The sequence below is a fragment of the Camellia sinensis genome, chromosome 2 (genome assembly GCF_055761805.1).
Source record: "Camellia sinensis isolate YWXY chromosome 2, ASM5576180v1, whole genome shotgun sequence".
NCBI lineage: Eukaryota > Viridiplantae > Streptophyta > Magnoliopsida > Ericales > Theaceae > Camellia > Camellia sinensis.
In genome coordinates, this window is record NC_138962.1 from 114,281,178 (window position 1) to 114,297,395 (window position 16,218).

Consider the following 16,218-nt stretch of genomic DNA (forward strand, 5'->3'; position numbering starts at 1 on the left):
GTAATTTCATCATTTTAAGTATGCATTTTTTTTTTCCAATTTCATATGAAATTTTGTCTCAATTAACTCAACCAACTCCGTATATTTTATAAAAAAAAAAAAAAAAATTAGACCAAGTAAATATTATTAGTTAAGTAAGTTAAGAAAATTTACTATTAAAAAGGGTTTAAATTGTAAATTTATAATAAAAAAAATATTTTTATTTATATAATTTTATATTTAATATTAGTCTTATTTGATAGATTTCGTTGTATTGATTCTAGAAAAATAAAGTTTATTAAAAATAAATGTATATTCTAAAATTTTGATATTTTAAAATTTTAAAAATTAAAATAAATGTCACGTCACCATAATTTTTTTTTAATAAACAATTACAAATGATGAACAACTATTTTTGAAAAGTAATTTTGTCTATTAAAAATTAATAGGATTTGAATTAATAATTTTTTTTTAATTTAAGATTTAATAGAGTTTAAGTTCACAAAATAAAACTTATATCTAAATGTCCCTTAAAAAAACACACATCTTGTTGATATCAATTACTCCCTCCGTCTCAATTTGTTGACCGTTGAAAATTCCAACTTTTTAAAAAGACATGCAACCATTATATTTAAATTCAAATTTCAAAATATTTTTTCACTAATGTTTCTATCTTTTTAAAATTTTAATATATTTATAATTACCTAAAGATAGTTTTGAAAAATCAAATATTTTTTACCTTGACTTTTCAATTGGGACTATTATTTTGGGACATTTCAAAATGGAATAGAGAACCAACAAGATGGAACGGAGGGAGTATAATCAGAATAGAAAACGACAGTATAAGAAAATGATCCTGTAGTTTGGAAAACATAATCAATAAAAACAAAAAATTTAAAATAATCAATAATGCAAATATCAAATTCATATCATAATTATTTAATTTTTTTCTTATAATTATCAAATTAATTACAAAAAAAAAAATCAACTACCATTCTAAACAAATTTTTTTAACCAAACTAAAATAATTAAAACTCAAAAACCGAATTAAAATAGTGTATTCTATTCTCAATTGAAATAGTATATTCCCAATTGAAGGTAAAAGTTGAACAGTGGAAACCTTATACATATACTGGTCCACGCGGTTCAGTTTCTCTCTCTCTCTCTCTACAATTTTCAGTTCAAATTCTCCAATCCTATTAATTAACACTTAAGTTTCAAGACTCATAAAAATGTCCGACGGAGGCTTAACGGTTCTCGACGGCACACACCTGAGGTCCGTCGACCTCTCTCTGCCGGAAACCAACAGCACCGTCACTGGCTCTCAGCTCCTCGAGCTAGCCGAGTCCAGAGTTTCGGCCTCTCTGTTCGGCCTTTCTTTTCCCCAAAATCTCAAGTCCTCTGCTCTCAATCGCTTCAACATCATCGATGACGTCAGTTTCCGGTCAACGGAGCTCAAAAAAGACCAAGCTTTGTCCATGTTTAAAGACTATATGACTGCGATCGCCGATGAACTTAAAGGTATTGATTGACTTCAAGTCCATAACAAATCAATATACGTATAGATGATTGAATGTAGTGTTAGATGATCCAATTCTAAATGTTGTGTTTTTGTTTGATCTGATTGGTTTGAATTTTCAACTTTTTCAATCGATCTGTACTTGTTTCTCTTTTACTTTATTGGGATTGTATGAAATAGGTTTAAACATGTATTTCTTTTTTCAAGTACGCTTAGTAACTGTGATTTCTAGATTCTTATTGATATTCAAAAGCATTGTTACAAAAATGAAAAGCATACTTTTTCTTCAAATTCAGGTAATTGAAAAGCATTTGTTACTAAAAGGTTTCTTAGAAAGAATGTTTAATAACCACGTTTTCATGTTATTTTTTAGTAAAATGCAAAGCTCCTACTTTTTTAAAAATGTTTTTTAAAAAAAAGGTTTATATGTCAGCAGACAGACCCTGTATAATGCATGTACTCGTTTCAACAGATCCGAGTTTTAATTCTATCTCTATCTCTTGTTATACAATAGATTTAAACTTGAAAATTTGGCAGTTAATTTTTTTTATTGAAAGGGATATTTGTCAACAAATGTTCAGAGTTTTTTCATGTTTGCTTTCTATATGGCCAAGGTTTTGTGTCTTGCCTTTATCTTGGAGTTTTTGTCACATGGCAATGTGTGCAAAAGTTCCCACAAGCCAGCCTACCAATAGTGTTATCATTGTCCAAGACCCGCATATCTCTCTCTCTATATGTGGTCAGCAAGTTGGTTGGCTTAAAGAAGAGAACCTGTGGTTACAAGTCCATTGTTTTATTATTTAAATTTTGGGTACAAAAATCTTCCTAGTTCAAAATTTGTCATGTTTTGTAGTTTGTTGTGGTTAAAGCTTGAGAATGAAATAAGAAAGAAGAATGTTGTCACAATTTTGTTCCTTTTGTTCCTTTTTGTGTTGCCTCTCTTTTGCTGATATGGGGATGAGAAATTGCTTATACTTAATGTGATGTGCAGAGGAGCCTCTTGTTGTAGCAATTTTGGATGGGAAAACACTAAGGCTGTTTTTGGAGGATGAAGATGATTTTGCAATGTTAGCGGAGAATCTTTTTACTGACTTGGATATAAACGATACGGGAAAGATCAATAAGAATGAGATACGGAATGCTCTTGGTCACATGGGTGTTGAATTGGGAATTCCTCCATTTTCAGGTTTGCTTAATTTCATCTTATTGTTGTGTAAATGGTGATATACATACATACATACATACATATATATATATATATAGAGAGAGAGAGAGAGAGAGAGAGAGAGAGAGATTAAAATATAACTTTACATATGGTTCTTGCATTTCAAGGAATTGAATTTTGAATTCTTATCTGTGTATTGAATTCAGATCTCTAGGAACTCTTTTGATGATCCCTATTTTTACCTTTTTAGTTTTTAGTAATTTGACAAGATATATAAGTTTTGTTGGCCAACCAATTGGCTCTAATTTTCATATTGGGAAGATTCAAATTTACAGTAAATTTTGTTGGTGTGGACGGATGGAGATGAGTAGACTAGTGGCGGGAGCCTTTTGGGAAGTATGTCAGACACTACATTGACGGTGAATACTAGAGTTGGGTTGAGTGAGACTGGAGGCAATATTAAGGAAGCAATGAACTAGAGTCTCTAGGACGATGAAGAAGATGCTAGCTTGGAGACGAAAGTAGAAGAGGCTCACTATATAATAAAGGGTTTGGACCATGGAAGCAATCACCAAGGCTTATAGAAGGCACGTGCCCGACCAGGTACAAGGGACATGTGGCAGTCCTTGATTGACCTAAGATTCTGTTAGTAGACCAACCTTAACAGTTAGTGCATCATCCTGTGAGGCACTTGCAAGCTACAGAGGCAGTGAAGCATTCTCCAATGGTATGAGAAGATATGACAAGCTTTGTGACTTTGTCTTAATCTACAGAATGTCTTCATGTGAAGATCTCTCTCTCATACTGATTAAGTTGCAAGTCCCTCTAGAGAGGATGAGGTGAGCACCTTGACGATCTCGCCAACTCTAGCCATCAAGCCACATGACTCCAAATCCCAAGTGAGGGCTATGGGGTCATTTGAGTGCCCCATGACTATGACACTAACTTTGAGGAGTTCTTTAAATCATTCTCTCAATTTAGGCTGATAAGATAACACACAAGGTGCCATTAGAGGATAAACAAGGTATGTGAGAGGGTATGGTAGGAGAGAGATAGCAGTAATGGAGGTCTAGATGCAATGAACTAGAGTCTCAAAGACTAGGAAGAAGAAGCTTGCTTGGAGACAATGGTCGAGGATGCCTACTATATAATACAAGGGTTGGACCACGGAGGGAATCACCTCAGTTTGGAAAGGGCATGTGCACGGCCAAGTACTAGGGATAGATGGAAACCCTCAAAGATTGGCCTAAAATCCTGTTAGTACTTAGTCGGGTATTTGTTAGAAATAACAAACAAAGCTTTAATTCCATGCCGGAAAAAATAATGATTCATTCCGCCCAGGAACTCATGTTCACAATTTGGATGTTGGTATGACTTGATTTGTGCTAACTAAAGTTCAAAATATATGTAAATATGATAAACAAGACGAATAATAGAATTGAATGGCTTAGTCTAGAATAGAGACTAGCTTATGTATATATACTGATAGAGATTTACCAGATAGCTATGAAGCATAGACACCTCTTCGGAGTCGCGTATAGGCAAGGTTTTGAAAAGTGGTTGTGGTTGTCGTAACCGTGGCGGCGACGCCGTTGCAGTTGCGGGGTGTAAAGGCCGTAACGTAACGGTTGCAGTAACCGAAATCGTGAATTTTTTTATTTTTTGCACAATTTGAAAAAAGGTACCGATACACATTTTTTTTTCCATGATCATATATATTGGGTTTCAAAATAAATATTAATCAATTTTTGTAAATTTTTAAGTATGATCTAATATATTTCATATTTTTAAATCACTATAAACTTAGTGTTTTACATTTTATTTTAATAATTAATGACTTTATATGTCATAAATCCATATTACGCTTGTGGCAAAAAAAATCTTTATTGGACTTAAATGTAAAAAAAAATAAAATTAATTATTATACTTGTGGAAGCATATACAAATTTTAACTTGAATAGTTTTAAAAAATAAATTATACATGTTTATGTACTCATATAAAATTAAAAAATAAATTATAAAGATTTTTTTTTTTTTTTGTTTGGATCACTTGAATATTCATTCTCTTTTTGGATAACTTGTAAATAAAAATAAAATAAACTAATAAAAAAAATTGACATGTATAAAATACGTATGAATATATAATTATAGGTGTTATGTTTTCTAGACATTTTACAAAAAAAAATTAATCACTAACTATTATATATAAGATAAACAATGACAAAAGTAAGAGCCAAATATATATATATTTTTAATCAAACCAAATAGGTAATGACCACACTTATTATTATTATTATTTTCAAACAATATATAGATAGATAGATGCACAAACAAAATAGTTGAGTGATAGCAGCTGAATAGAATAGCATAGGCCTTACAGCTTCAACAAATCAATAACATGTAATTCATTTTCCCTCTTCTTTCTCTCTATCTCTTACTTCTCCATCTTCCCTCTTCTCTCTCTATCCCTCTTTCCCCATTTTTAGCTCTTTTTTTTTTTTTTTCGAAAGAAGCAGTTCGGAACCGTTACGTAACGGTGCATAACAGGTCGTTGCGGCCGCTACGGTAGCCGTTGTGGCTGACACACCTGTGAATCTTAATTATACCACAAAAGCGGCCATAACGGGTGGCGGTAACCACCACAACCATTACGTAATGGTTGTGACCGTTTTTTAAAACCTTGCGTACAGGTGTCTGACACATGTCAGTCATGGACACGCATTGGATACGCTTCGGATACGTGTCGGAAATGCTGGAAAGAGTTGGACACGCTGGGACACTTTAGACACAGTACGGACACGTTGGGACATATTGAGGACACACTAGGGACATGTTGAGGACACGACTCTAAGGACACTCGAGGGATACGTTCGGGACATGCTGAGTACTATTTTTTTCTAAAAAAAAATTAATTTTTTAATTTTTTTTACTAAATTAGCATACTGAAGGTTGATAAATTTGATAAAATTAAATATTTGACATAAAATATATATTAAATATTTAAAAATATAATATAATTATATAAAAATATATGTTTTGAACATGTCCCCAACGTGTCGTGTCTTGCATCTTTTGAAAATTTACATGTCTGCGTGTCCATGTCGTGTCCCGTGTCCGTGTCCGTGTCCGTGCTTCTTAGCCAGATAGGAAATAATGTAAAAGGAAACAAAATTAAGGCGGAAACAAAATTAAGGCCTAAACAATGGCCATAAAATAAAACCTAATTGATTCTAATTAATTCTAATTTCTACACTCTCCCTCAAAGGTGGTGCGAAGACATTTAGCAAACTCAGCTTGACAATGGATGACTGAAGTAATGTTGGATCAACAGACTTTGTGAACATATCAACTAGTTGCTCAGAAGAAGAGATGATGGACTCACAATACCAGTTTGAACCTTTCTCGAATGAAATGTATGTCAACCTCACTGTGTTTTGTCTGCTCATGAAATATAATGGTAGGGGCTGAGGCTCTGAAGGCTTTCCAACTTTCTTCAATTAGGGAATAGCGCAGATGAATCAATCACGTGGTTCTATAGCGTCCTCCAACTCTCTATCCGCTCTCCTTCACTTTCTTTGGGGCCGGCCAGGCATCTACCTTTGGTGGCGTTAGAGTCAAATCTAACTCAACGTCCTCCACATCTAGAATGGGCTGACCAAGGACCAACTTAAAATTAAGCCTTGATGGAGCTTCAACTTCTTCCCGAGGTGGCAAATTGAGATCAATGTTAGCTCGAGGGTTTGAGCTCGAAGCGTCGGAACCGTTGTGAGGCAACATCATATGCATGAGAGGAGGCACGGAAGTACTGAATCCGAGGATGACATAATAGCTGATTTGTTATCACAAAACAAAGGAGAGGAAGCATCCTCCGCAAATCCTAACTTTGCAAGAATGGAGCGAAGCCACAAAACTTCATATGTACTTTGTGCCATTGCTCGATACTTAGTTTCAACAGAAGACCTAGAAACAACAGTCTGTTTCTTACTTTTTCATGATAAAAGGTCATCACCATAAAAAGTACAGAAACCAGATGTGGACCATCTATCAATTCTATATCCTACATAGTCTGCATCAGTGAAACAAGAGAGCCCTAATTGATGGCTAGCTACGAAAAATAATCCCAAACCAGGAAAAGTCTTCAAATACTACAAAATATGAGAAACAATATCAAGATGCTTTGTACAAGGTGCATGGATAAATTGACTTACAACACTAACTGCAAAAGTCAAGTCAGGTCTAGTGTTAGTCAAGTATATGAGACGGCCAACGAGGCATTGATACAAATTGGGTGTGGTTTATTTATATATTTATTTTTGGGTGGAGTGGAACACGGTTTGCTCTCCAGTGAGGACAGGAAGGTTTGGGTATTTGTAGGCTATCTATCTTGAATCAAGTTATGTTGGGTAAGTGGTTGTAGAGGTTCGCCTATGAGAGGGAGAAGAATTGGAGGAAGGTGGTGGTTTGTAAATATGGGTCGGTTTGGGGGGAGGTATGGATGATGGTGGATAGTTTGTGGAAAGGAATTAGGAAGGATTGTGGGTACTTTCTAGCACATTTACAGTTTTCAATGGGTAATGCAGAGATTGTTAGGTTTTGGAATCACAGATGGAGTGAGGACAGTTTGGAGGAGTGTCTTCTTAATATTGCTAGTATTGTCCTTGAAAGGCAGGCCTCGGTGAGTGATTTTTTAAATATGGAGAATAGACAGTGTTCTGGGACATAGTCATAGTCCTTTGTAGGGGGTTTGATGACTGGGTGACTTTACTCGACTCGCATTGATGATGAGAGATTTGGTTCAATGGCTGAGATCTTCATCTGAGCAGCTCAACATAAAGTCTCTCTATGATTCCGTAGTTACGATGTAGGGAGTTTTCTTTCCCTTGGAACGAGGTTTGGAGAACCGAAACTCCATCCAAGGTGGCCTTCTTTGTTTGGTGTACTGGTTATGGAAAAATCATCATTATTGATAATTTGGTTTAGAGAAAGCAAATGCATTGTTAGCTTGTGATGTATGTGCAAACATGAAGTTGAGTTCATCAACCATCTCCTTATTCATTGTGAGGTGGCTTGGGAGTTGTGGACGATGATACTTGGTATGTTTGGCTTTGTTTGGGTGTTCCCTAAGTGGAGGAGCTCCTTCAATCTTGGAAATGAGCAAGGGTGGGAAAGAGAAGGAAGCTTGGGGTTTGGTCCCGTTGCCCCGTAATGTGGATAGTTTGGGGAGAAAGGAATAGGCGGACTTTTCATGGTAAAGAAGATTCAATTTTGAGTTTGAAGAGTGGATTGCTTTCTTTTTTGTATAGGTGGTTTTCAAGGTTTGGTTAACCCGTATTTGATTAAATTTTTTGAATTTGTAGAGGCTTGAGTAAGCATTTTGATGTATAGTTGGTATAACTCTTTTGTACATGGGTTGCACCCCCTCAGTGATTATTTTTAATACAATTTATACTCACAGAAAAAATAGCACTTATATATTATACATAAATGTAATCACATTGGGATATAGATATATAACCAATCCGTAATTCATGTCACTAATGATGACTAGTGAGATTTGATTTATCCTTCAATCAAGAGATTTTACCTTTGATTCATATGATCTTGTCTGGAACAGACTCATGCAACTACAGATAGAAAGCTAAATTTTTTATGCTGTTCAGTTTTAGTTATAAAATCAAGGTGACTCTGTTTCTTCTGTTACAGTTTTTGAAGAAGCATTCTATGAAACACTTGTAGTTTTTGCTCACAAGTACAGGAAAAGTAGCCAGAAACAAATGAGGACATTACTCTAGGGAAACTATGACAGGTTTTTAGCCCATTTAGCATCTGGCCATCAATTAACCATTCTGTCATTAACAGATGCATTGTTACTCTATTTATTTCCTTACTCAATGTGTTGTTTAAATTGACACAATTTGAACCTTTGACCTTCTCCTTTCATGTTTTCAGCTTGTGGTTCGTGTATCCTTTAGCAACATTTGCATAGGCCTTTTTGAATAGCATCTTGTACCTTCCAAATGTAAGTCCTAGCGAATTGGGGCATCCTATTGAAAATGGTCGTCTCACCTAGTGGTCATGGTTATTTGCATATTAGTGCCAGATATAACCATCTATTGATGTGTGCATATCTGTGATTATCTATTTGTATTTAGTAGACACCAGCTGGTATTTGGCCTTTTCTCAGACCTCAACATTTTACTGACTTAATTGTCCATTACTGCAGAACGCAATGACACACCATTATCCTACATTGACTTGGAATTCTTCTTCTCTCAATAATGAGGTTCTGGTGGCAATTAGGCATTAGCCATATAAGTCACCCCATCTCTAGACTGAGTAAAGCAATAATTTGTGGCAATATTTAGTTTCATGAGTCACAAATAAGCTTACATCTCCATTTTTTCAATAGGTTGCATGGGGGTGCCTTCTCTACAACTAGTGTCACCTAACCTAAATTCTCTGTCTAGTTGTTTAGAGAGATACTTGAAGTCACATTTTATGTTAGAGAGAGAGAGAGAGAGAGAGAGAGAGAGAGAAGCAAATCCTTCACCTTCACAATAGGTGGTAATATCTAGCACTGAATTAATTTGGCAATTCTACAACCTGTTACTTGTTATTCCATGTCCTTTTAGAGGCCATTGCATTTGGTTATAGTCATTTTTTATTCTATTACCTGTGTGCTTTACTTACTCTGGCAATTTTGTGGTTGAACAGAATTTCCTCTGCTGAACGACATCTTACAGAGGCATGGTGCTGATGGGGAAGAAGAATTGGGGCAAGCACAATTTGCTCAACTACTACAGGCAGTTCTGCAAGAACTGGCCGATGCCCTTGCTGAAAAGCATGTTGTTGTCATCCAGAACATCAAGATCATTAATGGTTCTAAGCTAAGAAAGGTAGTTGTTGTTTCCCTACTGAAAAGCATGGAATTAAATCTCAGCAATATTTGCAATATTTCTAAATTTTCAATATTGTGATTCATAGATATTAGGGGAAATAACAATGCAGGGTAGAAGACTAAAATAAAATTTGTAAAACATGGGTGTGCAACTCAAAAGCTGTGGGGGTGCAACTCCGTGTATGTGTAAAAAAAAATTTCTGTACCACTGGGATGTAATTCCCCAAGATATTATCTATGATATTTTATAACATTTTATCAATTGCTCCAACTTTTTCAATTCAGTATTGATATTTTGTGCTATTTTCGTTTTTTTCAAGCTAGTATCCTTTTTATTGATATTTTATTTGTTGCTTAGAAGTCCTTACATATAGGTACCTCAATGAACATTCCCTCAAGAGTACAATTGTTACCTTACATGTGATGATATGTGTTAATCATCCTTGGAATCTCCATTACTGTTGTTTGTTCCATGTCCCATATTGGTAATTGGATGGAATATTTGATGTTAGAGTAGTTTGAAATTAAGGAAATCGTTGGGTCCATCAAATTATGCATGTTGTTGATTCTGAACGAGGAATGTAATGCAGAGTAGAAAATGAGATGGGGACTATTTGTTCTAAATTTTTAAATCAATTATTTCTTTTGATCGGCAACAAAAGAAAATATATAATTAAAAACAGTACAAGGACTGGAGAACAAGGAGTCCTCCAGAGATGACCAAAAAGAAAATAAAGTCTCACTGGAAATCACACACTGCCATCAAATCTCTAGAAATAAAAAATAGTGGTATCTCCCTAAAAGAAGAAAATACTGAAACCCAAAAAGAGGCCAAATGACAAATTCTCCCATAAAGAGTCAACATCGTCACTCTTGTCCTCGAAAATCCTAATATTACTCTCCAACCAAATAACCAAAAAAATTGCACAAGAGACAATCTCACAAAAAATCTTGCTTTCTCATTGCGATCAAAACCCCAAAATCAATCAAGAGCATTTGAGAGCACAAAGTTGGAATCACATCACCCAACAAGTTTCCGCCATTTGAAAAAGCTGATGCCATAAGATCAAAGCCAAAGGGCAATGCAAAAGTAAATGATTCAAGAATTCCTCATTCTTCCTACGCATGATGCACCACTGATGATTAGGTCTCTTTTTCTAGAAAATGCCGTTAGCCAGGAGACTATTATGAACCACCATAACTTTAATAATCAGCACGATCACTTTCCAAATCCTTTTATGGGGAGGAATGGATGAACATTTGGATTATCAATGATTTTGTCAAAAAAAGACTTGCACGAGAAATTCCTGAAGAATAAAGTAACCACACCCTTGAATCAATGGCGTTAGGTCCCAAAGAAGAGTATTTAAAAACTAGTTAAGAATGTGTGAATATATATTATTTTATTTGGGATAATATCAGCTTTTTGCAAGCCAGATTGGTTTGTGGCTTTCTTCAAGAAAGTTGAGTGGAAACAGTCAATCTCTGTATATGGATGTAACCCATGTTTGACAGTCTCTTAAACGAACATGCAGCTTTTGGCTAGTGAGGAGAAACTGAATGCTGTCATAGAGAAGATGTTGCAGCAGGAAAAGAATAGTGTGAAGGATGCAAAAAAGAGTACAGGTATAATCAGGAGCTTTCTCGAGGAAAATGAGAAGGAATTGGGGCTGCCATCATCAGAAGCAGGCGATTCAGTGGTTCTTCTCTATGATGCAGTATTCACTGATGTAGGGAACATGAAGAGTGCTGCTGGATCGGAGAAAGATGATTTTCAGTTGCTTGTGAAGGAGATCCTTGAGAAATTTGCAGAGCAGCTTGAAGCAAATCCTGTTTTTGAAGATCTTGAAAATTGATGAGGCTGCTGTTGGTATATCACTGTGCATTTACTTTTTGGTTGAGCCCCTTGTTTTGGCAGCATTATATATATATATATCATATCAGCTTTTGAGATGTATCAAAAACATACAGAACCATTGACTTGAACGCTGTGTTGGCGTGCTGCCTTGATAATATATTTCTCTTTAATTTATTTACACCTTACATTTTCTGTAGAATTGTTGGTTATAATATCAATATTAATACTTCCACATCGTTTTCCTTTTATCTAATTTTATTCAAGAATGGAACTGCCATTTCTGTTGTTTGGTGAACGTGTTTTTATCTTGCATCAAAAGTTGAAAATGGCTTGTATTCAAGATTTTTCGTAGCAGAACCGAAGAACTTATTCAAATATAGCTCTGAGAGTGGCTTCATCCAAATTGATTTAAGCCATTCACAGAGTTCTGTTTTTTATTTTATTTCTATAAATCCATAGAAGAACATCAGTGGCTCAAATTTGAAGCTGAACCTGGTCCTGAAGGGCATTCATATTGCAATCCCGGAAGGAGTTCTCATGGATTGGATTTCAAAATTTGCCATTGCTACAAGTGAATGTGAAAGGCTTTTACAGATTTCAAGATGCAACTAATAAAGACAACTTTACAAAGACAATGGCCATAAAACAGAAATATTCTGTCTCCAATTGCAATTCCAAGAACTCTGAGAATGAATCTAGCTGAGGAAATTCAACATATTCCAGTTCCCATAATTGATTATCTTCTTTTGTTTCCTTTCAAGTGAAATTATTACTAATTTTCTTTTCTGTTCCGTAGTGTTGCATCCATCACTTGTGTTGTGAATATCTCGTTAGTTCAAATATGAATGTGCAACAACGATGAAATAAAAGTTTGAATTGTGAAATTTCATGATTTTATACGTGAAACTTGGTGGGTGTATGGATTGTACGTTTTCGCCACCATGGCAACGTCAATTTTTATTTGTAACACTGATATGAGCATCTAATAATGCAGATGGAGGTTTAATGTTATGAGAGGGACAATATCGGGTAAATCACCATTGGAAAAATAGAATGTGTTTTTAGTGTTATCAAAGTAAGATAATATTTAGAACGTATTAATTGCTGTTGATCAGTGGTATGAATAGGTTGAAAAAATATTTTATTTTTAGAATTACAAGGGTCATTGTACTCATTAGAAAGTAATTTGTGATTTATTCGAAATTCTTCTTCAATATTATTAAGTGATAAATAGACTTTTATACTTCATTCTCGATTTCAAAATCCCATGAATTATAGCACAACAGTATACTACTTCCCACCCATACAATACAATATCCCTTATCCGTCAATTTGCTACAAATGGTGAAAAAATTATTCAATTCCTGAATGTTAATATCCTATACCACTTCTGAAATATTATAAGCAGAAGGAAAAGCAAGAAAGTGAGGCATCAACGAAACCTGCTTCTATGGCTACTTCAAGCCTTAATTCTCACAAGTCTTTTGATTATGAGAATTTCAAGGTTGAACTTAAACAAAAATTAAAGGATAAATATCCTTCAATTTCAACAAAGGATCTTGAACAAAAAATATAATAATGCAATTAAAATGAAGATGATTCAAATGGGAAAAGATGAAACTGTTTCTGATTCTGAAGATAATCAAGGTAGAGTGGAAACTATCTCACAATTCTCCGAACATTAGTCCACCGGCATCTCCAACACAATTTCCTACTTAGAACCTTGACGATGACTATTTAGACACACGTCAAAGAATTGATCTCAATAACCTCTGACAACAAGAAATTTCATAAAATGACAAATTGTAAAAATAAAGATTCCTGGCGATTGCAAAAATAAAGATTCCAAAGACTATTATCAAAAGTAAAATCCTTCCCATCCCATGTGATCAGACAACATGTGACCTGACAACCAATGTGATCTTATCTCAAACTTTATCTATTCAGATTTCAAATGATTTCAAATCTGCTTTCAATGCTCTATATAAATGAAGGAGGCATGGAGAAAATTTTAGATAAGATTATATACTCCATCCGTTCCAAAATATTAGTCTCTTTTGAGGAATTCAATTTTTTTTGATAGTACAATTATTACATTTCAAAAATATTAATTTTTCAAAATTACCATTTACCTTTTTTTTTTTTTTTTTTTTGGGAACATCAATTGTTATAATTATACTTTTTGTGTATGAATTTAAAAGAATGATAAAATAGAAAATTCATGTTATTTTAGTCCTTAATTTTTGAAAAGGGACTAATATTTTGAAATAATAAAAAATTGAATAAGAACTAATTTTTTGGAGCGGAAATAGTATTTCTTTTGTGAGCTTTGAGTGTGGAGTGTTTGTACATGCTTTTCTTAATTTATTTAGAAGAGTGCAATCATTTGTAAGTATTTATAATATTGTATTTTTTTTTGAATAATATAATTGTGTTTAAATTATCTCTTATTCCTGTTCTCAATAGATTTTAGGGGAAATTAGTCTAAGGTCCATTTTTCATTTTTAGTAATGGAAGAGATCTACAATATTATTTTTTGATGTCTAAGGTCCCTCAACCCACACCCATCTATTTTCTGATGTTCCTGGGCATTCTTGTCTTCGACCCAAACTAGATGAGTTCTTGCCTCAAGCAGCGGGCATAGTTTTCATGGTGGTTGCTTTGGAATTCCTGCCAAACTGTTGAGCAGCGTCGGAGTATGTGTATCATGCAATATGTGATATGTATCCAAACATGCATATGAACACGTTGTATGATGGGTCTTAACATCTGATGCTTATGTGGAATATGCACCTTTATAATATTTTGACCAAGGCAAGTGTTGTCAGGAAAAAAATTCCAGTACTTATCCTCTGCAACAAAGTAGATAAAGTGACTGTACATACCAAGGAGTTCATACGAAAATAACTCGAAAAAGAAATGTATGAACTCGAGGTTAATGTAGACATATGATTATTCAATTACTAATGTTTCTGTGCTGTTGCAATTACATCATCTTTCTTAAATAGTTATGGACTTGGTCCTCAGTGAAATTTATAGATCCATATATATATATATATATATATGTTGAAAAACAGAGCTTGTTATTACAATTTAGAAAAAATTATAATTATTACAAATTTCTCTGTATTTTTATGTTGTACTTTTTATGTATTTTTTATTGAACATGTTATTTTTTGTCTACTTTTCTTGGCAACCAAACAAACTTTATGCTTTATGGTTCACTTGAAATCTAGAGAAAATTCAGAAAAAATCTCTAGACTAGAATCCAAAGAATTTCTCTGGCCTTCCCAGAATTTCTCTTCCAAAGAATTCTCTAGATATATGTATATTGCTTGGATTGATGTTCATGGTAAGTAAAGAAATTTGTGAATTTGTTAGTAAAGATTGTGTTGTTGGCTTACATATTACACAAAGTCAAAAAATTCTTTGTGAATAGAGCCAGAGAAATTTGTGAAGTCAGAGAAGTTTCCTGGATCAATGTACAATCACCAAGGTCTGTTTATAAAAATACAACTCTGTTGCAAATAGAGAGAATTTCTCTGGTTTCAATCTAGAGAATTTCTATGATCTGTGTGGTTTGGAGAGAACTTCCCTGGTTTTGGACCAGAGAAATTTGTGGGTTTGTTAGTAAAGATTGTATTGTTGGCTTATATATTATACAAAGTCAGAGAAATTCTTTGTGAACAGAGCCAAAGAAATTTGTGAAGTCAGAGAAATTTCCTAGATCAATGTACAATCACCAAGGTTTGTTCATAAAAATACAACTCAGCTGCAAATAGAGAGAATTTCTCTGATCTGTCTGGTTTGGAGAGAATTTCTTTGGTTTTGGGTACATTGGAGGGGATGGGGAAGTCTAACCCCAATGGTTATATAGCGACCCCGGTCTTTTTCCATTTGATTGTTGTATAATTGTTGTTGTCGTCCTTTATTCTCTCATTTGGAGTTATAGGATGTGTTGGGCAGGTTTGTTTCAGGTTGGTTGGGTTCGTAAACCAAGTGTTGCTGTCCAGTTTTTTGAGTTGGTCGCTCGAGCCAGGGATTTGTCGCTCGAGCGAGGGTTGTATTTTGTGTCTTTTGGCTCGATCTAGCTTTGCTTCGCTCGAGCGAGCGACTGCGTCTGGTTTAAACCTGAGGGTAGTGCTTATTCGCTCGAGCGAGATCTTCTTCGCTCGAGCGAGCGAGGTGTATATTTTCGAGTTTCTAGCTCGAGCGAGCATTCTGTCGCTCGAGCGTGCTCCAGGGTTGCAGACCTGAAGCATTGCATTCTTGGCTCGAGCGAGCTTTTCTTCGCTCGAGCGAGGTTTTCGTGTGTCTGGTCGCTCGAGCGACCAAGTCTTCGCTCGAGCGAGCTTGTCAGGTTTAAATAGGCAGCAGCGTGTTTCAGATCAGTTTTTCATACAGTTTCATATTCCAAAACCCTAGTTATGAGTTCTCTCTCCCTCTACACACCTTCTCTCTTAGGATTGATCTACTTAGAGTGGGTTTCTACCTTAGATCCTTTATTAAAAAGATAGAGTGAGTCGAGAGCTTCCATTTAATCTGATTATTTAGTGATTTGGAGCACATTGGTATTTGGGTATTCATCTCTGTCTTCTCCATTTGGGTTGTTTTCTTCGAGGTAGGGATTTCCTACTCCATTTTATAAGTTTTGTTCTAAGTTTTGGTATTTTGATATGTTGGGGTTACTTTGATAATTTTGGGAAAAACCCTAGTTGTATTAATTAATTAATTTGTATAATTAATTTAAGGGAATTGGGAATTTGGTTTAATTCATGAAATTGAGGAACTCATTGATT

General features: G+C 34.6%; 1 protein-coding gene across 1 annotated transcript; it reads left to right on the plus strand.

The window, feature by feature from the left end:
- Positions 1-1,058: 1,058 nt before the first annotated feature.
- On the plus strand, positions 1,059-11,664 carry LOC114288057 (calcium-binding EF hand family protein). Its single transcript, XM_082915451.1, has 4 exons — positions 1,059-1,500; positions 2,490-2,684; positions 9,378-9,559; positions 11,097-11,664. The coding sequence occupies exons 1-4, from the start codon at positions 1,212-1,214 to the stop codon at positions 11,415-11,417; spliced, it is 987 nt and encodes a 328-aa protein (XP_082771577.1). The 5' UTR covers positions 1,059-1,211; the 3' UTR covers positions 11,418-11,664.
- Positions 11,665-16,218: the final 4,554 nt, after the last annotated feature.

Bases quoted from the DNA above. Each gene is read 5' to 3' on its own strand.
- LOC114288057 (XM_082915451.1), top strand. From the start codon at position 1,212: ATGTCCGACGGAGGCTTAACGGTTCTCGACGGCACACACCTGAGGTCC. The intron at 1,501-2,489 runs GTATTGATTGAC...TGTGATGTGCAG, and splicing joins GATCGCCGATGAACTTAAAG to AGGAGCCTCTTGTTGTAGCA. The intron at 9,560-11,096 runs GTAGTTGTTGTT...ACGAACATGCAG, and splicing joins ATGGTTCTAAGCTAAGAAAG to CTTTTGGCTAGTGAGGAGAA.